This window comes from Rissa tridactyla, chromosome 4 (assembly GCF_028500815.1).
Source record: "Rissa tridactyla isolate bRisTri1 chromosome 4, bRisTri1.patW.cur.20221130, whole genome shotgun sequence".
In the NCBI taxonomy this organism is placed as follows: domain Eukaryota; kingdom Metazoa; phylum Chordata; class Aves; order Charadriiformes; family Laridae; genus Rissa; species Rissa tridactyla.
Window position 1 is genome coordinate 92965858 of NC_071469.1, and position 25344 is coordinate 92991201.

At 51.6% G+C, this 25344-nt stretch overlaps 1 protein-coding gene across 10 annotated transcripts in view; it reads left to right on the forward strand.

Annotated features, from left to right (window-relative positions):
* Window positions 1–25344, forward strand: part of ACSF3 (acyl-CoA synthetase family member 3) — a 70089-nt gene that overhangs the window by 3056 nt on the left and 41689 nt on the right. For 7 of the 10 annotated variants that reach the window (XM_054198188.1, XM_054198185.1, XM_054198187.1 and 4 more), the window contains exons 2-6: window positions 274–1005; window positions 2478–2633; window positions 12774–12928; window positions 13371–13516; window positions 18778–18890. In XM_054198188.1, the coding sequence (XP_054054163.1) occupies window positions 304–1005; window positions 2478–2633; window positions 12774–12928; window positions 13371–13516; window positions 18778–18890 (1272 nt within the window). In that variant the 5' untranslated portion in view covers window positions 274–303. Of the gene's footprint in view, window positions 1–273; window positions 1006–2477; window positions 2634–12773; window positions 12929–13370; window positions 13517–18777; window positions 18891–25344 lie in introns of those variants that run through there. The other 3 variants (XM_054198192.1, XM_054198193.1, XM_054198194.1) reach the window with 3 other exon arrangements.

Sequence of the window (25344 nt, forward strand, 5' to 3'; positions counted from 1 at the left end):
TACTTAGGTCCTAATGTTACTGATCGATGAAAACTATTTCATAATTTAAGTTAGACTGGTTTTTAGGGATGTGGAAGCTGCGTAGGGAAGGGTCTCTGTCTTCTGTTCCATCCGGGCAGGGCCTAGCGCACTGGGGATGCAGCAGTCTGAAGCATAAACATTAATAATACAGTGGATATTATTCAAATGAAGGCTACCACTTTTCCTTTGTGGGAATAAACCCTTGGGTAATCACTGCACATACTTATCTGTTCCTATAATTGCTTTCTGCAGAATCACTTCAAAACAGGCGGTGCTGGCAGGATGCTGGTCTCCCTGCTCTTCCCTCAAGCGAGCCGGCCCCTTCGATGCCTCGTCCAGGACTTGCACCGTTGCAGATGGGGGTTGCACAGACAGAAGAGGTCTGTCTGTCCCCGCAGGGGTCTGCAAACCACTCGGGCAGCCTACAACAGTGCCATTACCCCTGTCTTCACTAGGGCTTTGGCTTTCGGTGATAAAATCGCTATCGTTGACCAAAACGGTGAGCACACTTACAGGGACCTTCTCAGCCAGAGTCTACACTTGTCCCAGGAGATCTGTAGAGCTTTGGAGTGCTCCAGCAGGGACTTGAAGGAAGAGAGGATCTCATTTTTGTGTCCCAATGATGCCTCCTATGTGGTGGCCCAGTGGGCTTCCTGGATGAGCGGGGGCATAGCGGTGCCCCTTTACAAGAAACACCCGGTGCAGGAACTGGAGTATGTGATTCAGGATTCGCAGAGTGCTCTAGTCATCGCAGCAGAGGAATACGTGGGGAAAATAGCCCCTAGTGCTGAGAAGCTGGGAGTCCCTGTTCTCCCCCTTCTCAGGTCTCATACTGATGGATCCATGAGTCACGCAGCACTGGAAGACAGTCCCTTGACAACCTGCTCCTCATGGAAAGACAGAGGAGCCATGATAATCTACACCAGTGGGACGACAGGAAGACCGAAAGGTGTCCTCAGCACCCATGAGAACGTGCAAGCCGTGGTGAGTGCTGCTTTCCCTCTGCAAAGCTTGTGCCAAGTGACAGAGGTCTTGGCCTTCGGAGGTGATTTGGGGTTGCAAACCCCAAAGCACAACACGCCTTACCACAGCCGAATTCCTGCACAGAGCTGTGAGGCTGTATCTTGAAAGTCCTCAACACTTCTAAGGTGAACGCGCAGAGTGTTTGAGGCTCTAAACCTTGTCCTTTTGGTGTTGCTGTGCTGGAACTGCAGCCAGGGGCAGATGGACTCTTCTCCCTGCTTTCCTGGAAAGCAGAAGGGATGAGACTTGTTGTGAAAAGACTGCTTTCTTTGCAGTTTGCTTTTCTTCACTGTGACTAGGAAAGAATCTTTACCCTTAATTGGAATATAATTTAGCCCAGCCTAGTACAGTACTGTGTGAAGTCTGTGCATTATTCAGCTATATATCCCCAAGGCAAAAAATCCATTAGCTCTCTGAGCCAAAAGGAATTAAAAGTTTGAATGAGCCTGCTGACTACCTCACCAGTTGCTTATCACTGCCTGCAACTGATAGACTCATGCCATTAGGGAAAAAGGGCAGGGAATACACCGTGCCTTACGGATGCCGCCGAGAGCTTACGTTGTTCTGGGTGCTCAGTGTCGGGAGTGGTATGAAAGCCTTGATGGATAGAGCCAGGGCTTGGCTATATTGGGCAAAGAATCTGTTCCCTTACAAATATGCTGATCATTTGGGAGGTGGCCTGAGCAGTCACCATCTTTTGTGCTGTCTCGCAGACAAGCCTAAAATGTGCTCCCTGCCCTGTGGAAGAGGGTTGTGAATGACATGACTGAATTCCACTGTTCAAATGCTTTTCTTATTTTTAGATGGCTGGAAATAAGCTTTCCAGTTGCTAACACTGGGCCCTGAAGGGTATTGTTCACCCAGAAGCCTGAGGTCTAACACTTTAGATAGTATTCCTTTCATAACGATATTTTAGAAGCTTGATATACTAATATATTTTTACTAACATAAAACATATTTTCTGTTCATCAGACAGTGATTTTCTGCTCCTATGGACTGTTCCTTACAGGTACTAGAAGCCCAATGTCATCGGTGTCCAAACTATGTCAACAGAGTTCTGGGAAAATTAGGTTTTTGATTACTATTTCTGCCAACTCTGCCTGTCCAGCACCAGGCTAATAATCTTGTAAGTCCTACTTAAAGACATTGTTGACTATTTCTTTCTCAGTAACGCGGAAGGACTTCGCTGATGTATACGAAGACACATACTGATGAGATGCAGGAGGTGTTCCTTTTGTATTCTACTGGTGTGGGAATTTTGCTTGTGCTGACCCTAAAGGAAAGAATTCTGTGCCCAGGCATCGTTCCGGGTGGTCTGGCATTTCTGACACCGGCTGTGCCCAGGAGATCTGGGGCCTGGATACTCCAGGCTTTCCAAGCAGTGAGAGTCTCTCTTCCTTCCCTAATGCTGGGTTGTGTGTTTTCTTCTGCAGACCACAGGGCTGGTTGAAAAATGGGAGTGGAAGAAGGAGGATGTTATTCTGCACGTGCTGCCTTTACATCATGTCCACGGGGTGATCAATAAGCTCCTCTGTCCTCTCTGGGTGGGAGCGACATGCATCATGTTACCCGAATTCAGTGCACAGATGGTAAGCCTGGAGGGATTGCGCGTTGTCTTTGAAATTCAGCAGCAAGACCCCATGCGTTGTAATTAGAGCAACTTTAGAAATAATTTCTTAAAGATTTCCAGCCTCTTTAGCCACTGGCTGCATGCGGTTCACAAACTGTCCGTTAAAAAACGCTTTCAGTTGGACGCTCAGTCTGGGGTAAACGTGCTCTTCTGGAGGCTACAACTTGTTTAAGCGTGACGTATGTAACCGTAACGCAACACTGCCCCTCCCCGTGATGTTGAGGGTCTCTGACTGGAGGTGTGCCCTTCAAATACCCACTAAGAGGATCTGTGCCCAGAATAAGGGTTGTTAATTTTCTAGTACTAGGAAAGGTGGAAATACTGGATTTTTTTTCTTGCGTGTTAGCGGTGTGCTGCTTGAAGCTATGCTGCTTGTTGGATACTTCATTTTTAGTAGCTTGCATTTTCCCTTCCAATCCTATGTCCTTGGTGTTTTGTGTTACATTACGTGAGAGAACACAAGCTTTAGAGTTTTTTGCAGCCCAGGTAAGAGAAATCCTGGTACTCATCACTTGCATGAAAACACCGCTCTTTCTCTGCGGAGAAACAAGTGTTAACAGATCTATTGGTTTAGACTCAGCGATATGAGAGAGCGTTTGCAAATTGAGAGCTTCTTGCAGGAAAGGTGTCAGGAGGGAAACCTTGGATGCAGTAGAGACCCGCTTATAATGTTGTGTTCTAGCCGAGACAGGAAACGCTGGTCCCAGTGCTCTGCTTCTCGTTTGTTCCTTGCTGCGGTGGCAGGCAGCTGACCTAAAGAAAGGAAGAAAAGGGACTAGAAACAGGGCAACCAAGAGTAAGGTGGAACAGTTTCTACAGTTACCGGCCCCTGGGATGCAGCAGCGTTCATCTACGTCTCCTAGTGTCGTCTGTGGTGAGAGACGTTGGAGTCTGCAGTGTCACTGTTAAGGGAGCAATTGGGTTTGCAGGTGCTGGTGCCACCTCGTAGCAAAAAGGAAACGTGCGTTGTCAGTACAAACTCCCTGGGAAAGTGAAAAGAGCCTGTCAAGCTTGTGCTTTGTAACAGAACAGGCTGCTTTACCTGTTCGTATTTATTTACATACTGGGTGGCCTCGTCACACTGAAAGGACAAAGTACAAAGGTGTGGGATACACCCAGAAGCCTTTGACTGTGCTGCTGTCAGGCAAGGGTGAGTCTGGGCTCTGACCTGAGCAACTGCAGGACTGTGTGATTCTTCATTGCTTATTTCTGCTTCTCTGAGAAGCAACCACAGAAAATGCACGCTTCCTTTCTTGTTTCAAGATGGCCCTGACACCTGAACACCCAGTTGTTGCCTGAGCACTGGTCCTTCGGGGGCGTGGGGGGGGAAATCCCCAGAATCCTGGAGGGGCAGCTCTGCATTTGCGTGTCCAGAGTAAATAGGTCGGATGCTGTCATAGAGGAAGGCAGGAAGGTTCCCTGGCAGAGCCAGTGCTCCTCTGTGGCCACTGCCAGATTGTCTCCTGTCGTGTTTAGGGTGTCACCCCAAAAGCTCAGGGTGCAGTAGGGACACATGCCCCACCAAAGCCGGGGCTTGGAGAGTGTCCAGTCCTGGTGATGTGTCAGAAGAGTGTGCTGGCAGCCTGGAAGCAAAGCCAAGCCCTCTGGAGGGCGCGTTTCTCCACGTCCTGTGCCACCGGTGATTGATTGTCCCTTATACCCTTGTGTTTTTCTCTGCTCTCTCCCGACATCTGCAAATCAATGAGCTGACGTTGAAGGATGGGTTCAGGTGCCGGGGAGTGGGATACCCCGTCTGCCTTCTCTGATCAAAGCTCTCCCCGAGACTTGACAACCAAGGGCAAGCGGGGACAGTGCTGGAGGGTGTCCGCTTGACCCTGGAAGTTGAACTTGGGCAGGGAGGTCAGCGCGGCAAGTGTGCCTGCCGCAGCGAGAGCCGTTCCAAGGGCTCTCAGGTGCATTCGGGCTCTGAAGGATGTCACTTGCTTTTCTCTTTTTTTTTTTTTTTTTTTATTCCCTTTATTTTTCCGAGGGCCTCCCCTGGGAGCTGGAAGTGGTTTGATCGACACTACAAAGAAAGCACATGAGGGTAAATAAGGCTTTCTTGTGGAGTTTAATGCAAGCTGCCTTTCAGTTCCAGTCTATTTTCACCAGCTGTTTACAAAATGCCCTTTGCTACTGAAATCAGCTTTCAGAAAAGCAGTAGAGTTTCAGTGGAGGATTTTGCAAAAGGAGCCTGAGTTTTGCTGCGTGATTTTTTTTTTTTTTCTTCGCTGCACCTTGAGAAAGCAGCCAATTATAGTGTGATATAAAGAAACTCGAATGGCAGCTAAAACACTTGACAGGCTGATCAAAACAAGGCTAGGAACTTACTCTCAACCTGCTGCAGACATATTTACCCTTGAGTGATACTGGCAAGGGTTCAAGAGAAACCGCAGCAGCATGCCCAATGTGTGTTTGGTTTCTAATCACTAACACTTCATTATACAAAATAAATACTTTATTATTACAGTGTTTATTAAATTACATAATTTGCGGCGTGCCTTATAGTCGAGGATACAGATGCCAGTCTGGTTTCAGTGGTGGTAATAATACTCTTTTTTTTTTTTTTCTTAGTTAGGAGGCGTTTCAAGCCCCGGACCAAGGTTTGCTTGTCGTTCCCTGCAGTGCAGTGTTAGGAGGTGGCATCTTTCAGACCCATCCGTCTGCTTTTGGTAGCTGTCCAAGGAAAGGTTAAAAATCAAGATTGTGGAGTAACCCCAGTGTCCTGACCGACATCCACTCTCTTACTAAAACAGCATCTGATGTCCACGGCTGCATGCAAGCTATTGCTGAGGCCACAAGGGCTCATTAAAGTGTATTGAGACGCCTCAAGCGTGAAAGTTGCTGCATAAAATCAGATTCTTTTTATTAAATGAGGACATCCATTACTTTGCACTAGCTACTGTACATGTTATAATTCACTTTATAGCACCATCTGTTAAGACTGTCTTGCTTAAGCTTTTTGTAGCATCTTTTTATTGTAAGTTATTAAAAAATATGGCTGCATCTATTAATCATTTATTAATAAAGGGTTTATAAATGGACCCTTAATTTGCAGCGTTACAGTCCACTTGTACATGATGTGCTAAGTCCTCTGGTGCGTGTACTCCTTGCGGTGAGGCGTGTCTCTACGGGGAGCCCTTCTCGGGCCGCTGCCTGCGTTCCTGCCTGGAGACCGTGGGAGCGGATCCCAGCGCTGCCGGGTATGCTTCTGGTGCTTGGGAATGACAGCTCTGACTGTGGGGGGAGATGTTTCAGCGCCGCTGTGGGCATGCGGACCGGGAGCGGGCAGGAGAACAGCAGTGAGCCTGATTGTGCATTCCTCCCAGCAGCTGTGTGGGGCAAGGGTGGCTCTGATATTGTTAGTTATTTATATTTTTTTTTTTTTCAAGGGTGAGAACTGGGAGGGCAGAAACCTCCTTTGGAGCCAGAGCAAGCTGCAGCCTAAGCATCCCGATACGATCCTCCCATTATAACTTGCTTCCAAGCTGAGTTTACTTCTCCAGCTGCACTGCTCCTGTTTGCAGGCAGCCAGCGTTTCTCAGCTGCTTCTGAACCTGTTTGAAATGCCTGCCTCTTTTCTTACGCGGGAGTAGAAATTTTAAGGGTGCTGGGTTCATATAGTTTTTGCGGAAATTGCTCAGCAGTGGGTGGAGAAGAGATACTGTTAATGCCTCTGCTTAATGAAGGAGTGCAGCGTGAGCCGCCTTCTACTGGGCATCAGAGAAAGCCCATGGGCAAGTGTTTTTTGGAGCAGTTTGCACCAAGCAGGCATTAGAGCGTGCATTCCCCAGCGATTCCTTCTCTCTATGTCCCTTCCTCACATCGATTCAGTAACGGCTGCTAAGGCTGAGCACACCCTGTGGGGTGACTGTTACTCGATGGAAAATGTCAGTGAGTCCGGAGAGATGGACCCAGGGGAAGCCAGGCGTCCTCCATGCTGGTGCTCTGGCCATGACAGTCACACATTGATGGCCCCGTTCTGAACTGGGACTTGGCTGTTCTGGGCACGCTGGGGACAGGAGCCTTTTGGAGCAAGCCGTGAGGTCAGTGTCTGCTTCGCAGGATCCTCTGCTGAGGTTTTTGTCGAGTGTGGATCCACTCTGAGTTTGGGTGATGGGAATGGCTTGTCTTTGCCTTGGACCATCTCTGATCTCTCCTTCAGGGAAAGATGTTCTAATAGCAAAAGGCTCCCTGTCAGCGCTTCACGTTGATAAACATGAGATCGGATCCCAGGAGGTCTTTCAGTCTTAAGTGCAGTAGGGGAAACAAAAGTATTCAAAAACGTAAAGGAAAAAGCTTGCTCTGAGTGAGGGGGGAAGCTTATGGAAATCTCAACTCCCCGTGACCTAGTTGCGGCGTGCGCTGCCCACTTGGCTCTGCTGGGCAGGTTTGGAGCTGTGGTGTGCTGCCTGCAGAATGACAACACTGTCTGTGCCCTGCAACCACTTCCGTGATAAATGCGCCGAGATGCAGATTTATTGCCCTAAAGTTCCAAAAGGAGCCGTTGTTTTGGTGCCAGCGTTACTGCATGTCTGACTTAAGCTGCCTCCAAGGATCAAGCCCTCTAAAAATCATACCCGGTTTTACAATGTCACACGCAAAGCCATCAGAATTGTTAATTTCATTTGGACTGTTCGTTCTAGGCGTTTGTCCTGATGGGAATGATGAGTGCCCAAAGCGAGTGTGTGATTTGGGACTAATTCTCCCAACGTGCTGCGAACGTGCTGTCACCCACGGCGGCGTTTTCCCCCCGTGGTGGGGGAGTGCTGCAGACCTGACGCTCGTCGAGGTTTTGCGTGTGAGGTGTTGCTCCGGGGTCGCTGCTGCATCGTGTGCTTACACCCCGGACTTCCTCGTGGAGACCAGCAGCCTGTGCTACATCTGGGAGCAAAACTGTTTGTCCTTGCCGCTGCTGTTATCTGTGCGAACCAGGCTGGGCCGAGGCTGGGTGCTGATGCTTTAAACCTCCGCCGGGCTGTGCAGGGAGATCTGTGGCTCAGCAGTCACCGTTGCCTCCGGGAAGGAGAAGCGTGCACCGCAGTGAGCCTCTCCCCTGGATCCGTCGCTTCTGCAAACATCACTCTGGGCGGCTCTTTTAGTTTATTTTTAAAAGAAAAGCAAATCCAAGCAGAGGAGTCTGATCTCCAAGAACCAGGCACCGCTAAGGCGCTGCTGGTAGCGTGCTGGGGATTGCGTCTCCCATCCAGTTTCAGCTGGAGAAAGGCAATTGTCTTTTCATCTGTTAATGGGAGGCTTCAGAGGAGTAATTTTATTTCAGACTCAAAGAGGAGTCAGTGGAGGGAGGAGCAGGTCACTAGTGAATGGATTATGTTTGATCACTTCTCGCAGACCTGGCTTTAAAAAGTTAGAGTTTTTCTTCCCGTCTCCCCAGATCTGCCGTCTGTCCTCAGCATCTGTTACGGAGTAATGTCTTTTGATGTGTGTGGGGAAATATAAAAAATGGAACCAGAGCCTGTCATATTTACTTATATTACCAGGTCCCAGGGAAAGCACTTGCTCCTTTCAGTATGCCTACAGCATAGGAAGGCTTTAAAAGCTTCAGCCTGGAATGCAGAGGGGCCATCAAACTGCGCTGATGAATAAATGATTAAAACCAGAGTCATGCCGAGCGCAAACAGTTTGGGGTTATAACAAACATGAGACGAAGCCACCAAGGGCCCGATTTCCCTTTGAAGAGAAGAATGTTTCTCTCTCTGCATATTGCTTATGGAGCGCTCGCGGCTCGGTCCTTCGGAGAGAGCAGAGCCCCCATGGATGCTCTCCCATCTCATGTCGTGCCCGTCTGCCTTTGTCAGGGATAAACTGGCGTCGGACGTGGATGCGCGGTCCCTGCCATCCCTTCGGCGCTTCTGTAGAGGTACGGGAGCTTTCTGACCTCGGCATTAGGGACAGGGTCTGGCCAAACGAGGAGCTGGTTCGGCCGCAGACACGTTGTTGCCTGTTGCTCTCGCAGCCGCCCTGAAAATTGCAGGCAGCCCTTTTCCTCGCCGGCGGCGCTGCCCGCCCGGCAGCGATCGATGCAAAACGCAAACCCGTCTCCCCGATCAAAAGGGAAGTAAAGGGATGATTTAACCTTGCATTAGGGGTATTGTTACTTTTGAAAAAAATTCAATAGCCACTGAAAATGATACGATAATTTTATAGAGAAGGAGAGCCGTTGCATCTGTCACTAGAGGCAGCAGCGTGGGCCGTCTATTAGCTGTTTGCGGTCTGATGGGAAAATCCATGCTGATATTTGCTTCCTTTTCAGCTTTTGCGTGTTTTTGCCTGCATCCCTTCTGGCTGGTTTTGGGAGTCCTGTATCAGGCAAAGTCTCGCAAGATTTAGCGTGCAAATGGTTGTTGCCACCTTCTCTTCTTTTTTTTTTTTTTTTTTTTTTTTGCATGAGAAGATGCCCAGATGTTGGGAGCTTTGGTGTTTTCTGTCTAGTTTCCGGCATTGCGCGTCTCTCTGAAGGTGAGTCGCCTGTAAAGGAAAAAAAACGCCTTTTCTCCTCTGTGTTTGCATCTCTTGCTTCAGGTGATCTTAGCACATCTGGCGGCTGGTTGGGAAGGTTGCTGTGTGGAAGGACCATCTCTTGGAGCAGCTTGCATGTTCCTCTGTCCTCAATCACTTCATGCCATCTGTGTGCTGGAAGAAATACGTGGGAAAAATCTTACAGCTGTGTCTCACTGGCCTTGTTTTGTACCCACTGGTGTAATTTTCTCTTTTTTTTTTTTTTTTGTTTGTTTGTTTGTTGGTTTGTTTTTTTTTTCATTTACTGATGGCAAAATCACCCTGGCCGGCCCATGGAATTGCCCAGATATGCTTTTGTGCAGTGGGAGGGGAAGAAAATCAGGAATGTCAGGCTGATGGGAAGACTCTTGGCAACAGAAGGTCTCCCGCTTCTTTGCTGGCTCAGGCAGCCCCGTCCTGTAAGCGCGCCCTGGGTTTTCGCTGCCATTATTGCTGATAGGAAGCTGTTCCTACTCTTGCTTTCTTGCAGTTAGAAACTTTTGTGTTTCTAGCCCTTATTTATCTTAAAAGGAATCTTGGTCCATCTCCTGAACGTCTTCCATCAGAAGACTTCTGCTTCCCTCGTGGCTGGTGAGCGCTCGGTGCAAAGTCTGGCAGCCGTGGCACGCAGTGCCGTGTTTGCCTCCAGAATCCATGGCTTTTTAAAAGCCCTTGGAGTCCTGAGGTATCAGGTGAGCAAAATAAAATGAAATGATGGGCTGCCGATACCCCGTCCACCCCGTAATTGATGCGGTGACGGTGACACAGGGGATAACAGGGAGGGGGAGATTGATCGTGCTGCTCTAAGCCTGCCGGTGCTGGAGGATGCCGTTGCGCTGGAAGGGCAAAGCTGGCCTCTTGCTATGAGCCCGTCCAAGCCCCAGGATTGATTGATTAGTCCCAGGTAACGAGACTTTCCCAGATCCTTCTCTCAAACCGTGAAGTTATAGTTATAAAACAGAAATAGCTGTTACAGCTGGCTGGGCAGTGACAAGCCCTCCGGACAGCGCGGGGTCTGCGGAGGGCTTGGGGCTGCCAGCTCTGTACCACGGCTCGGTGCTTAGTACCGTTAAAACACATGGGTAGGATCCAGGTTTGGCCGAGCGGGAGGAGAGCAGGTGGAGATGTTTGACTGTCAGCAGATCACCCCGGCAGCTGGTGGCACAAATCCAAAGGCAGCTGCTTATCTTCAGGAAGGGGCTGTTGCTGGGGCGAGTCGGACTGACACAGACAAAGCCGTTGCCGTGGCTGGAGTGGCGGTAGGGAGGATTTTATCTAGGGCAGGAGTTGAGCAGGCATGCGAGGACAGGGGACTCTGGGGTGCAAGAGAGATCTGCTGTGTTTTGGAGTGATGGCTTTGTTTTATATTCAAATCCAAATCCGTGTGAAAATAACTCCGCTGCGTGGCCAGGCTGGAAGTCTGCCTGCGCTCCCCACAGCTGCTCTGGACTTGGGAAGGCAAAAAAAAAAAAAAAAAATAAAAATCACACAGCAAAGATTGAACAACCCTGAGCATCTGTCTCCCTTCAATTCTTCCGGCACGGTCCTGATCCCTGCTTGCCACCACGCGTCTCTCCCGGCCCAAGGCAATGGCTCTCGGGAGCAGCAGGCTGAGGAGAGCAGGGCTGTGCGTTCAGCCCCTGGCTTTGGGGAGGTCCTTCTCCATCCTGCTGCCTCGAAGGGGAAAGATGTTGGGGGGTTGAAGAGAAAAAGATCTTTGGGGAGGGAGGCTGGGAGAAGCACAGTAGGGGTTAGATCCTTCTAAATGCGATTTTGCCTATTCCGGCTTGTTTTAGGGAATTGTGCTGGTAGGTGGAGTTTCTGCAAGGGAGAGCGACGTTCCCTCTCCAGGCACATCAGCCATCGGTTCGGGCAAGTCGTGTTCCTCCTCTGTTTTCCCTGGTGCCAAGGGGATCTTGGAGTACTCATGTCCCAGTTCCTGAGGTGTCTGGGGGGTTTCCACCTTGTGCATCCACCTCGCCCCAGGGAGGGCCATCTCTGGGCTGGGAGGCAGCGTGAGCTCCCTTCTGTTCAGTGGCACGGTGCCTTTGTTGGACGTGCCCTGCTCTATTAAGAATAACAACATGGTGGTGTTGGGTTTTGTTTTTCTTTTTTTTTTTCTTTTTTTTTTTTTTTCTTAGGAGCTGATTGTTCTGAAGCAGTGGAGTGAGAGACGCGGGGGGGAGGCGGCGCCGACGCAGCCAAGTAGAAAGTAATGAAATGGAGCCCGAGCGAGCAGGACGGAGGGGAAGGGGGCAGAGTGACAGCATGAAGGAGAATCACTTGTTCGCCTTCCATCAATCCCTGCTTTTTCTTGCCGTCGCACGCGCCTGTGTGCAGCTGAGCGTGCGCGGGCAGGGAGGGGAGAGGCGGCGCGCGGTGTCAGGAGCTGTTAGGGAATACATTTGTCAACAACGGGGCAGGGATCGGAGCGAAAGGAAAGAGGCGGCCGTCACAGTAGCCTTTTATTTATTGATGGCTTTGGATCGTTCCTGTCTTGGGAAGAGCTTACCTAGGGGGAAGAGTGGCAAGGTGTGGGAGGAATGGCCCTGATTGATTGTAATATTTATGGCTCCTACCCTTTGCTAACTGCTCCCAGGTGGGGCTGCTCAGCCGGGGCTCGCTCAGTCTTTATTCCCCACCAGCAGAGGTGGCTCCTGGAATTTGCCCCTATCTGTAGTTCCCACAGGTTAGCAGGCGTTGCAACTGAAGAACGTCTGTCCCACGGGGACCGTTCCCCTCGGGACGAGGGCTGTTGGTGGAGCTGCCCTCCTGGCTCGCTGCTGTCTCCAGCCTGCAGCTGTTCTACCTGCGGTTTCTGGTGGCCGATGCGAGCTCGTGCCCGCTCACCAGAAGATGACCGTTTCCATTGCAGTGGAGTCTCACTTCCCGTTCAAGTGCATGATACCTCTCTTCCCAACCCTGCCATCCATCTTAAAAGTGTTTCTCCCTCAAAAGTCTGAGTCTCTGGGCTCCTACCTGTCACTTGGTGTCGTTCCAAAGAAGAGCTCCCACGCTTTGAAAAGCTGGTGGCTTTGTGTAGCCTCCGAAGAGCTGTACGTGATAAGGGAATTAGTTGATTGTGCCACAAGCTTCCATCTTCAGGAGCAAAACCTTGGCTGTAACATGGTGGTACTAAAAAATGCCGTTTCCGTCATCTTGTGCCCATTAAGAGTGAAAGCATGTAGGTGATCCACTGGTGGGATGAGAGAGTTGAATAATGTGCTTTGGGCATGATGAGGGTTGGGACCTGTTTTGCTGGACGTGGATGAGGGGCACAGAACAGGCTTCCAGTTGTTTGTACTTTCCAGAAATCTTAGATAGCAGAGGTTTGATTGTTCGTGAGCAGCCCAGGGTGGCTTTGCTCTGGACGAGCCTGTTGCACTCCTGTGCCTCAGTTTCCCCTTGCACTGTACGAAGGAGCAGTGTCAGGGTTCACGGCCTCGTGTACTGTTTGCCGAGCCCTCGCTTGTGAACCTCTTCAAAGGGGCTGAGGAGTTGGCCCTGACAGCGCTGACGATCGCTTCCCTCTGCGCTTTACGTTGGGGTGTATTTTTATATGTGTTCCCTTCCTTTGTAGGTTTGGAAGAAGTTGCTAAGCTCCGAAGCTCCCCGTATCAGTGTCTTCATGGCAGTGCCCACTATCTATGCCAAGCTGATGGAGTATTATGACAAGCATTTCTCTCAGCCGCAAGTCCAGGATTTCGTGCGTGCCTTTTGCCAGGAGAACGTCAGGTAGGCGAGCGATGCCCCTCTGCGCTGGGCAGGGGCTGGCTGTCCCCACGCTGGATCCGCCGAGGGTGTTTTTAGTGTCTCTTTCACAAGAACCAGGGTGACGTTATTTAATTATGAGCCACTCTTGCATGGTAAAGCCAAAAGGGGTCTGCACGCTCGTTATTTGTGTCGCCCTACGTAACACAAGGCTAAAGACTTTGTCCTGCATCCCCAGCTTGTACTGCAGTACCCCTTTTAGGAGGCTGTCCCGTCTTAAAACCCGTATCAGACAAAGAATCTTCTATATGTGAGGAACATTCTTGGTAGCAGTTAAAAGGTTTTTGGGGATTCTGTCTTCAGGTTTTATGTAGGAGCAGGCTTTGTGTAATCCTGTGTTAGACCGCAAATTCCCTGGAGCAAAGGTGATGTTGGATGCTTTCTTATATGGAGTTTCCGTGTGCAGGTTAATGGTGTCAGGCTCAGCAGCCCTGCCTGTGCCCGTCCTGGAGAAGTGGAAGAGCATCACTGGGCACACGTTGCTGGAGAGGTATGGGATGACTGAGATTGGGATGGCGCTTTCTAACCCCTTGCATGGAGTTCGTGTCCCAGGTAGGAGTCTCTAGAGGGTGCACACTGTTGGGAGGCTTTTGGCTGTGAAGTGTTCTTGTTTTTTCTGATCATGGAGAATACACATCTAATCACCATTTGTTGTGATTGAGGAGCAGGATGTGGTAGGAACAGTGATGCTGGTAGGGGAATTGGCCCAGAAAGGGGCATGGGTGTGAGAAGTGTCTGGTGGGCTTCTCTGGGATCACTGCCCGTGGTGGATTGGCAAAGCTGTGTGTGCAGAGCTCGCAGTGGTGCACGCTGACCTGATCGGCCAGGCTGGTTCTGTCCAGGAGGCAGAGTCCATACCGATGCTTTATGATGTCCAAAGTCTCAGCTGAAGCACTGTGATGGGACTGCCTCAGCTCCAGCTCTGTGAAGTTGTATTCGTGTGCGGTCTTGACACAGGAGTCCCCGCGCGGCAGTTGGTGTCCAATCGATCGGCACTGAGCGTTTAAAATAGGATGTCTGCTCACTCTTATTTTAGTGCAAGTTTCTTGACTCTTCAGGAATTAGAAATTGTCACACCTCGTTGTACACTCTGGTTCTGTTCTCTCCTTGTCTTCCCTCACTTCTCTTAGCTACACTTTGTGACTCCTCTCATTATCTGTAGTTTATGTAACCTAGAAATAAATTGATCTGAAACATTAAAAATATGAAATGCCCCCACCCTCCCTTTGGTTAAAAACGTGGCCATCTGTCTGCTGAGCAACCCAGCCCACCACTGTGCCACCTTCTCCTCCCCACATGCTGTCTGCACATGCGTGGCACCATATGCATCGTCTTGGTCTCCCGTGTCTGGGGGACCAGAGTTACCCAGGGGGGGCTGTCCTGGGTGTCATGGCTTCCCACAGCACCCCAGTCCCATGGGATGCAGAAGCCGTGCTCCTGCAGGGATCGCACAGGGAGAGGAGAAACCACGGCTCCCCCAGCACTGGCTCCTCAACGTGAGAACAGCTCGGAATACAAACTCTAGTTCACTTCTGCAGAGCAACTGTAGTTCTCCCACCCCGGCTCAGCCAACGTTCCCTTCCCCGAGAAACCCTGGAGAGGGAAGCAGGCAGGGAAACGAGATTCCCACCTGCGTGAGCTCAAGCTGTCCGTGATCCCCACGCCGCAGGGTGACGGTGCAGTTTGAATGTCCCTGTGGCCTGATTATATTTGCTTTCCGTTCATCTTCGGGAGGGGGAACGAGTGGAGGCTCTAGAAATTTCCCAGGAGAAAAAAGGAGAAAGGAAAGAAGACTGAAAACAACACAGGCAAGACAGATGTCTTGTACCTGGGTCTGCAGGGGAGCTGGGGAAGATCCTCTCGTGCAGCTACCAGCGGAGGGGCTGAGGATAAAGGCCGGCTGGCCGTCATTCCAGCCGCCATCCAGGGGCTCGCTGCAGCCCCGAGAGGGGAGAGAAGGATCTTACAAAGGTGTGGATCAGTGAGAGACATTGCAGAAAGAAGGCTATAATTGAATAGGCTTGACTAATTTATTTCAGGAAGTGTCAGTTGGGAAGCAGATGGGTGAAGCTGAGGCATAATTTACTGGAGCTGTGAAAGAGCTTTTGATATAGTAGCCCATTAGAGACTGGGATGTAAGGTCACCACGGAGCACCCAGGGCAAGAGAGTCAACTGAGAAATGCAGCGATGGGCTGGGAATAGAGGCTGGGCGGGAGGAGGGGTGAAGTGTCCACAGAAAAGACCTCAGACGGCGTCGGTGTTACAGGGAGAGATGCTAGGCAGTGGTGACCACAGACCCACGTGCTGGCCAAAGCAGTCAGAGCACCGCAAGCATGGCACTTAACCCCTTGGGTAAATCCAGGGATCCTCACGCTTGCCCGGGGGATTTCTCTTGGATTGGAAGCAGTACACGTCCTTCTCTGCTGCTTCATGAGCTCCTGCCTCGAGGAGGGGTCCTGGGGCTTCCCTCGCCGCTTCCACCCACTTGGCGTGGCTGGGGAAGGGTCGAGTCCTTGGCACCTGCCTGTCCTGCCCGTGTCACCGCCGGTGTCTCTGGCAGCGTGGCACCGCTCTTCACCCGCGGCATGGGCCTGAAGGGGCAGGGGCGGGTGGGCAGCCTTAATTTCCAGAAGAAGAAAAGATGAAAGATTTGAAAGATAAATGTTTGCTTGTATATGGTTAAAACCCTGCTTAAAATGCCTCTGTTTTCACCAGCTCTCATTCTAATCCCCCCTGGTGCTGTTACTGTGAAGGGAGATGAATAATTCATGGACGGAGAATGCCTCACTGGGCCTAATCACCACTTTAATTGGAGGTTTAGATCAGAGGCGGCTAATAGCTCCTACAGCGGGGACTCCGTGTATTGTTGACAGTGAGATCGTTGAGTGCCTTATCGTTGGCCTGTTTCAATTCTCCCAGGACACCACCGCACATAACAGCATCGAGGTCCCCAGATACCGAAGGACACAGACCGCAGGGCCAATTAAATTTATCTGGGAAGAGCTGACAACTTTTTTAAACAGAGGGGAAGGAGAACCGGTGAAAGAATAATAATGTCACTCCTTGCTGACTGCCGCCCGGCTGATGCCGGCTGAGCTGACACCGTGGGCATGTTGCCAGCATTTCTTAACATTCAGGAGCCTGCAAATTGGAGAGAGCTGGGAGGGAGCGAGAGGGGAAGGAGCAGGGATTTCTCCCCAGTTTCCCCTCAGGATTATGGCTTGGGGACACAAAAGGAAGCCAGTACTGAGTGTTGACCCCCCTTCTGATCACCCCTGATCGTGGTCTTGGTGAAGCCAGGACCTCCGGTGCCATTCCTTTGGGAACGGGCTCAGCCTTCTGCTGACCTGTTGGAGTCAGCACGGTGTGTATCTTGACATGACAGATGGACCTGAGAAGCTCTGGTCATTGTTTTTACACGAATTTTATTAATACTGTCAGGTTCGTGTAGCTCTAATCAATGTTACGAACGTTTCCAGCCTTTACAGATGTTGATTTCCAAGTTTGTAATTTTTCCTAAATACCAGAAAGCCTTTTCCAGACCGAATATAAGGAAACCACTCCCCACGAGTGACTTATTTTACATGTTGGTTTTACTTTATCCAAGTAGGAAATGATTTGTAATGGTGATCTGAAACACCGTGTGGGAAACACGTTGCCTCCTCTGTGTCTTCAGGTTTGTTTGACAGCACTGTGCTGATGGTTGGTATTTCATTCTCAAAGACTGAGACCAGAAGCGGGCACTAACCATTTAGTCCTGCTGCCCGTGGATCAGTCCATTATATTTCTGCATTGAGGTCAGTAGCTTGCATCCAGGGAGGAAGCATCTTCCAGGAAGGCATCCATTTGATCTCGATTTGAAGGCTTCCAGAGGTGGCAAAATTGGGAGAGCCCATGGCAGTTCATTGCGCTGGTTACTGCTCCCTCCGCGAGCTTTGCAAGACTGACTTTGTGGTGTCTGCCCATCGTCCCTTGCCTCGTCTCGCAGGCAGGTTGGAGGCTGTTCGCACAAGGCGTTTTTCGCACAGGAGAAAATGTTCCCATAGAAGTCTAAAGGGTGGCTTCAAGCAAGCTTGATGCGCAGACACCCAGTGTGTTTTCCATGACTTGTTACTCGCTTTTTCAGTCCTCCTGGAGTCTACCATGGCAGGTAACAGACTATTAAAACACATAAGTACCTCTACATGGCACCTCTGGGCGCTTCTCCTGGTGACTTGTCCTGGCACACGCTTCTCCCTCCGTACCCTGCTGCAGTCCCCTGTCTCTGACTCCTGGCAGCGTCTGGCCGGGAGATGGGAGCAGCCCAAGCGATGCTCATGGTAAGACAAGGGCCTGGCTGCGCGTGTTGCCTGACCTGAATGCCGAAGGCAATTTCAAGCTGAACAGACACACATCACAGAACTGCCGTGTCGCTTTCTGTTTATTTCTTGCCAGATTTGCTAATTGTTCGGGTAGTTTCGCTGCAATAAAATCTCACTCCCTCATAGCCCATCTGCTCTTAGCTGATCCTGCAGGGATGCCATAAATCTGGGCTACGACGACATATCAATTTCCATGGCAACTGACCAATGTAGCAAACAAAATCATGATGTCACAGATACCGGATCTCCAGGGCTTGAACAGGAGAATGAGACCAGGATAGGGAAAATGCCACTTGAACCCAAACGTCTGAAGAACAGATGACAAGAGGAAGACAGCGCTGAGCTCCAGGTCCTGCACACCCTGCTCTAAGGACTTTCCAATGTCGAGCTGACCCTAGCAGCTCTAGGAAACATCACCAACTGGAAGCTCCCCAGGGGAAAAAAAATGATAATCTCTTAAAATAAAGAGTACGCTTACTGATATTTAAGCTCAGGCCTGTCCGGTCCTCCTGAGCCACAGGCTGCTCTGTGCTGACATCCCTCTCCCCACTCGCAGGGGATGAAAGTCACGGGCTTCATCTTGCAGTGAGCGCCGTCCTGTGCCATTCAGATGCAGAGTGAAACCTGCCGAGCCAGCAGATGCCCACCACTCCTGGTTGCTGCTGAGCCTGGAGCCCCCCGTCAGCCAGAGGTCGCAGGAACAAAGCTGCCCTTTCTGTGCTTGCAGATGCTCACCAAGAAGCGCGTGCACTAAGCCAAGGGGTGGGAGTGCTGCAGGGTGCGGGTTGGGGAGCTCCGGGTCGCAGGACCATCCTGGAGCTTAATAGCAGTTGTTCGTGACGCTGTGTCAGATTCCCTGGCTTTGAAAATTGAAACCTGTGGAAGAACGTTGTGGTTTTAATCTCTGCTTTTCTCCTGTGATGTTTTATATAGAGTTTATTGATGTCTCATAAAACTGAGATAATCCCTTGCAATTCTCACACTGTTAAGCCTTTGCCTTCTCTGTCAGGTCCAGGCTGTAGAGAAGCAGTGAGCCACTGTAGTAATCATCGTGCTCTTTCTTTTCACATCTGTGTAGGTTTCATGGTGCTTTTTTTTTTAAAAAAAAAAAAAAAAAAAAAGACAGCTTCATTACTGAGCTACGAAGCTGTGCTGATGTCTTCAAAGACTGGCCAAGAGAGACTGTTCAGGGCCGGAGACACATTTGTTTTCCTAGGCATTTCCAACACTGCCTGCTCAGCGAACAGCAGCGTATTGCACCGCAGTGACATTTGCATGCAGACATACGATGTGATCGAAGCCTTCCTGAAGGGTAACCCCCTGCTAGGAAGTTCTTTAGTGCCAGCACAGTCTGCAGATGCCATTGATAGACGAGCAGCTGCTCTTTTGCATCCTTGATTTCGTTGTTTCCCAGAGGCTGTCCACTGTTTCACTCTTGTTTTCCGTTGCAGGTTCTGTGGGCACCCCGCTTCCAGGGGTGAAAGTGCGCATCGCCACCGAGACCTTGAAAAATGGTGGTCGTTGCTACACCGTCCATGCTCAGGGAGATGAATACAACACGCAGGTACTGCTCAGCCACGGCCTCTGCTGCTTCATTTTGTCTTGTGAAAAGTTCTCTCCCCCCTAGCTCTTTGAAGCCCCGAGGGTTGAGGCGTGCTCTGCTGTTATTCCCAGGAACTCAGTGATGCTATTTAGAGTTTTCTCTTTCTCATACTCATTTATGGCTTACTGTAGCCATGGTACTTTGTGGACCGCGCAAGTGTTGTCCTTGCCTGCAAAGAAGAACAACATGTGAGAGAGAACACCCCTCTGTATGGGGGTGGACGGTGAAGGCTGTGGTATAAGGGCTGTGGTATAACGAGATGATGCTGTGTCTGGTGAGGCTGTTGGTGGCCCAGAGGAAGGTGATGGGTCAAGAAGTGTCTGGCTTTTGAAAGCCGGGTCAAAAAAGTTGAAGTCAGCTGCAAAAGGTAAGAACAAGGCATTGACAGGAATTCAGACGGGCCCTACTCCGGTCACTAAATAGTCTGGAGGAGAGGATGAGTGCTGGAAAATCTAGAAATGGGGTCTGTGTTTATTTCACTGGGTTTGATCAGGGTTTTAGCAGTGAGAACTGGAAGGACAGTTGGGGACCTTGGGGATTGCATTCATTTTGAAATGATGCAGGGGGCAACTCACCAGGTTTCCATGGAAGTCCAGCTCCGTGCCGAGCTCCAACTGCCAAGTGATATCTGCGCCAGCAGTTCTGGTATCTCAGAAGCTGGATATCCTCGATGGTGAAGTGGTTGGGCCCCTTCCCCGTGCGCTGCCCTTGTGTTGGGGTGCTACATGTTCCCTGCTGCAGAGGCAGCCCCCAGCCCAAGGTCCGGGGTGTCCAGCTGCCTCAGCCCCTTTCTCTTCCCGCAGAAACGGCTGAAGGGGGTCTGCGTTCCTGCCGCATCTCCTTTGCACCCTCATTGTGGGTGCAGGTCATGCCGCCTCCGACAGATCAAGAGCCAGGTGATGTACAGGCTGGGCTGAGCAGATAGATGCTCTGTGTGCGAGAGAAATTACGCCAGCAGTCGTGTGCGCCGGGTGGGTGGGAGACAGGCAGGCGTGAGATTCAACCTGAAATACGTAGCTTCGCTCGCTCCTCCGGGGAAATAGCTTCTCATCTAGCCATGTGCATGCCAAGGGTTTGAAAGGAGCTTTCTGGTCTGGGGCAGGGTGTCCCAGGGACACTGCCGGTGTAAGTACTGGTGAAAGGCTCGAGAAAGCCTTTTTTTTTTTTTTTTTTTTTTCTCTAGATTATCTGTGCTGGCAGCTGGAGGAGCCGGCAGGACGACGGGCAGCCCCCCGTGTGTGGGTTGTGGTCAGGCGGCAGCAGGTTGCATTCTGTGTTCCGATGCCATGACGGAGTGCTGGATCCCACCCCAGCCGTGCAAAACAAGCCCAGGGGAGAGCTGAGAGGGACCACTCTGGCCAGGGATTGTGGCTTTTATTTAAAAAAAGGGTTGCCACTCTTTACTTTGTGTCACTGCCGTGGCATGGCCGAGCAGCGGGCAGAGCAGGAGACTTGGGTGCAGAACTCAACACGTAGGAAGGTGCATCCCATTTTTATCACTCCACTGGATGGGTGCTAGGTTTCACGGTTTTGTAGTCTCATCCTGGAGTTAGATCTTGGCCTTTTTTTTCCACTTGTGTGGAACTGAGACATGAAATATAACGTGTCCATTTTAATAATGATCCTATAATGCTTTTTTTACCCTAAGGGATCCCTAGACGCTTTACAAATTAGATCTTAGACACAAGAATCCCCAAAGCGCAGCTACTTCCAGGATGAAATGTGGATGTTGTTGGTCTGAATTATGAGGGGGGAAATAAAAGTAATGTGGTTTTTTTTTTTCTTCTGCTCAATACTCCTTCCCCTTTTTTCTGGTTGTTGTATTGAGCGACCGGAGAAGACGGGGAGCCCGGATGACCTGTGTCTGGTGCTGAAATCCCACCACCCCCCAGGGCTTCAGAGAGATGAGGCTCACACAACTCTCCTCTTTTCTCTGACTCCGGGCTGCTTGAGTTTGTATCTGGGGCAGAGGAATTGCCTTTTTATCCCAGCCGTTTCTCACATACACACTTCAGCCCCCAGCGCGGGTGGCTGAGGTCCATACCAGTGCTCCCAGGAGCTCCCACCAGTGCTGGTGTTGGCCCCACGGCGCTTGCTGATGGCTGCCTTTCCATCAAGCTCTCCCTCGGGAATTTTTTTTTTTTTTGACTGTTCTGGTGAATTCTCAAGACATCAAACGGGGAGGGTGTGGGGAGGTGGTAGAGTTTGCCTCTGGGCGTTGGCTGATGGGTTGGTCCCTCTCTGAAAGGCTGTCCCCATCTCACCCACCTCGCCCCTTGTCCCAGCTAAACTGGGTGTTTCTTCAGGCTGAAGGGAGAGAAATGGTGCCATCCGAAGGGAGAGAAATGGTCCCAAACAGCGCTACAGGCTTGGGGCAGAGTGGCTGGAAAGCTGCCCAGCAGAAAAGGACCTGGGGGTGCTGGTGGCCAGCCAGCTTAACATGAGCCAGCAGTGTGCCCAGGTGGCCAAGAAGGCCAACAGCATTCTGGCTTGTACCAGGAATAGTGTGGCCAGCAGGAGTAGGGAAGTGATGGTGCCTCTGTACTCGGCGCTAGTGAGGCCTCACCTCGAGTGCTGTGTTCAGTTCTGGGCCCCTCTGTACAAGAGGGACATTGAGGCGCTGGAGCGTGTCCAGAGCAGAGCTACCAGGCTGGTGAGGGGTCTGGAGACCAGGTCGTATGAGGAGAGGCTGAGGGAGCTGGGCATGTTTAGCTTGGAGAAGAGGAGGCTGAGGGGAGACCTCATTGCCCCCTACGACTACCTGAACGGAGGGTGTAGAGAGGGGGGTGTTGGCCTCTTCTCCCGGGTGAGTAATGACAGGACCAGAGGAAATGGTCTGAAGCTGCGGCAGGGGAGGTTTAGATTAGATATGAGGAAGAATTACTTTACTGAAAGAGTGGTCAGGCACTGGGACAGCCTGCCCAGGGAGGGGGTTGAGTCGCCATCCCTAGAGGTGTTTAAGAAGCGTATAGATTTGGCACTTCAGGGCATGCTGTGAAAGGCAGAGATTGTAGGTTGTTGGGGTTTTTTGGGGGGTTTTTTGGATTTTTTGGTTTGTTTGGTTGGTTGGTTGGTTTTTTGGGGTTTTTTGTGTGTGTGTGTATGGTTGGACTCAATGATCTCAGAGGTCCTTTCCAACCATGAAGATTCTATGATTCTATGGTCTGCTTTGGGCCACCCTAGGAGACAGTGGCTGGCTGGGTACCTCCAGGACATCCACAGCATTTCCAGGAGCAGAGCGGAGCCGCTGCCCCTGGGACTGCCAGAAGGGCCGTGGGGAGGTATGAAAAACAGTCCCCGCTCTCAGCATGTCTTGGCCCAGGCGGACGCGTGGAGGTGACAGGAGTTTGGGTTTTATATGGCCTGGGTATGGAGCGTGACTTTGCATCGTGTGGCCACGCTGGCGGGCGGGTGGCGGCCGTGGTGGCACACCTCTTCTCCCAGGGACGGGGTAATTTCACTGCTTCACACCTGCGGTTGCGGGCGGAAAGCCTCACCTGCTGCCTGTTCCTGCCCTGCCATGCTGCTGCTGGCACACTGTGTGCATCATGCTTGGTTAATAATTTATGTCAGAAGAGAGTACGTCAGTGGAATTTATTTAAAACAAGGAGGATCTGACAGTCCGAGTGCTCATCACGCTCCACCAGTCAAAGAAAGGCCTGGCTTTTTTTAAAAACAGCTTCTTCACGGCAGAGGGGCTGTCGCCGGGATGAGAAGACCCGGTCAGTGTCACCCTCCCTGCCTGTGCCACTGGACAACCCTGGCGTGGCCTTTTTCTTGCCTCTTACGAGAAGGGATGAACAAATACTTCCTCACCTCCCTCGCAGGGGGGGCTCTGAGGCTTACAGCATGTTTTTTTGAGGGCTGGGAGGTCTGTGGTGTGGACCCGGCGAAGGCAGAGGGGTCCCGGTGGAAGGACAGTGGTGGCGGGGCTGGTGACAGGAGGCACGCGGCCCTCCCAGCGCCCGTTCTGCCAGGGTTTGATACGAGCCTCCGCAGCCCCATCCCTGCTCTGGGCATTTCTCTCCGGTTTGGCATTGACGCTGTGAAAAATTACCAAATGTCACGTAATGGATTGCTGGAAATAAACACCTCCCGGCAGCCGGGCCGGCCCAGGGAGCGCCTGCCGTCTGCTTCACTTATGAGACTTTCAGGGCAGGGACCTCTCTCCGTACACAGAAAGCGCGGTGCACATCTGTGCCGCTGCGCAGATAATAATGAAGCTGCCAAGCCGGAGCTGATCCCGGCCACAGCGGGGGCACGAGGCCGTGCCGTGGGGCAGCCGTGCCGTGGGGCGGCCGTGCCCGGCAGCACGGAGGGCTCAGAGCGAGCACGGTGGGGCAGATTTGGTGGGATGCTGAGCACCCCGGCAGGAGTCGGGCTCGGAGCCGTCTCTCCTCACCAGCCTCTCGGCTCCTGCGAGCAGGTGATCTTTGTGCCGGGGGTTAGGCGCATTGTCAGGGCAATCTGCGAGGCGTTCACACCTCGGCTCCGCTGTGCAGAAACCCTCCTGACTGCGAGCGGAAAGAGCGCCTGCCTTTGCCAAGGAAATTATTTGCTTAGCTGTACGGAGCCTCGCAAGGTCACCGCCTTCCCCGCTCGCGTTGGGCTGAGGTTTCTGCCTTCTGCTCCCTCTCGGCAACAGAAGACAACAGACTTTCCCTGAGCTGTTTCTTCCCCGCTAACACCGTCTCTCCCATTAGATGCTGGCGGATCGCGCCGTTTCCTTTCACGTTGTCACCCTTTGGACGTGTTTATGTGTCCTGCTGCAGCGAGGTGCAAACAGGAGCCTGGCGACATCGCGGCGGTGGCAGGGGAAGGCGTGTGGGTGGTGGGAACGGGGAGGTGGGGAGCGTTTCTGCTTTGCCATCCGGTAACTGCCTGAGCTTGCAGCAGGGGACTGCTGTAATTTGCAAAGCTGGTTTCTGGCACACCCTGAAGATCAATAATCTACTTAGCTGAAAGTTTGCTGGATCTCTGTTCTTCCCTTCATTTTCTCCCATCCCTTGATTAGAGTGTTGGATTCCTTTCACGCACGTGCTCCAGCCCTCCGATCTCCTTGAGGCTCTCATGAGCCTTGTGCTCCATCGTGTCTGGTTTGCTCAGGCTTTCTAGCTGACTCTTGTGCTGTTTCCTTGCTGATTGTCGCTGCGCCGTGGGCTGCGAGCTGCTTTCCTGAGCTGACACGGAGCCACGTGCTTCAGGCTGTCGGCCGTGCCCTGCCTGAAGCTGCACCACCACTCCCAACAACGAAACGAGGTGCTCCAGCCTGACTAGATCCCTCGCTGCACGATCCCTCCCCAGCCGAGGATGCTCTACAGCCTGTTGTGGGACAGGGCCACCCGCGGTGGGGCAGCGCGGGCCGGGGGTGGCACTGCCCGGCAGAGTCACAGTGCCTGACACGGTGTCATCCACCTCCTCCCTGCGCAGGAGCGTGGTGGTGCGGAGCGTGGTCCCCTGGGGAGATGCTGTCCATCGAGTGCTTGGGGAAGTGCTCCTCCTCCAGTACATCCCTGGGGAGCAGAGGTCTGGAAGTGGACATCAGGGGACAGCAGCAGCTTCGTCTGCTTTGAGCCATCCCGGCCATTGCTCTCGTCCGAAGCAGTTCTGAAACATTTAACCTGCCTTAAGCAGCTGCCTGTTGAGTTCGTCTGATCCTATAGGAACAGGCTCTTTACCCAAAAAGCCTGGGTGTCGGTGTAGGGGAAGCTGTCAGCGTTCCTCCCTACCCATGACCCCGGATGCTTTTTCTCTTGGTCTTTTTTCCCCTTAACTTTTTGGCAGCCTGGGAATCTCGCTCTCCCCCCGGCTGGCTCCGGCGCACAGGAAAGGGTTACAGCTTCCCAGCGCCGAACGTTTCAGTTTGCTTTGTTCAGTGCAATGCATATTTCATACGCTTAGCTTCCCAGCTGGCAGAGGCCTGGAAACCCTGCGAGCTGTCGGGTATTGTCTCTCTCCTTCTTTATTTGTTTGTTTGTTGGTTGGTAGGGTTTTTTTGGGTTGTCATTTTTGTTGGTTTTCTTTCTTTCTTTTTTTTTTTTTTTTTTTTCCCCTTTTCCAAATTGCTCGCTCGCACGAAAGCCAAACCCCAGTCCCTGACAATAGGGGTCTATCAATAGATAAATGGTTTCACAGCTGTATCTAATGCAGTGCTCTAGCCAGGGCTTTTATGGCGAGTAATTTGCTCGTGATGAGGCTGCGAAGGGAGCCGTGCGGGACGTACGGGTTGCAGGAGCTGGCGGCAGGAGGATGCTGCAGCCATGGGCTTTTCTCCCCTCCCCACCCACCCCCGCCACTCCCCCCCCTGCAAAGGTTGTAATTATCTTGTTGTTTATCCATATGCAAGCTGTCGTCCTGGATGAGAACCGGCGCGGCTGCGGCCATCCCTCCCGAAAGCCACCAGCATCTCCTGGCC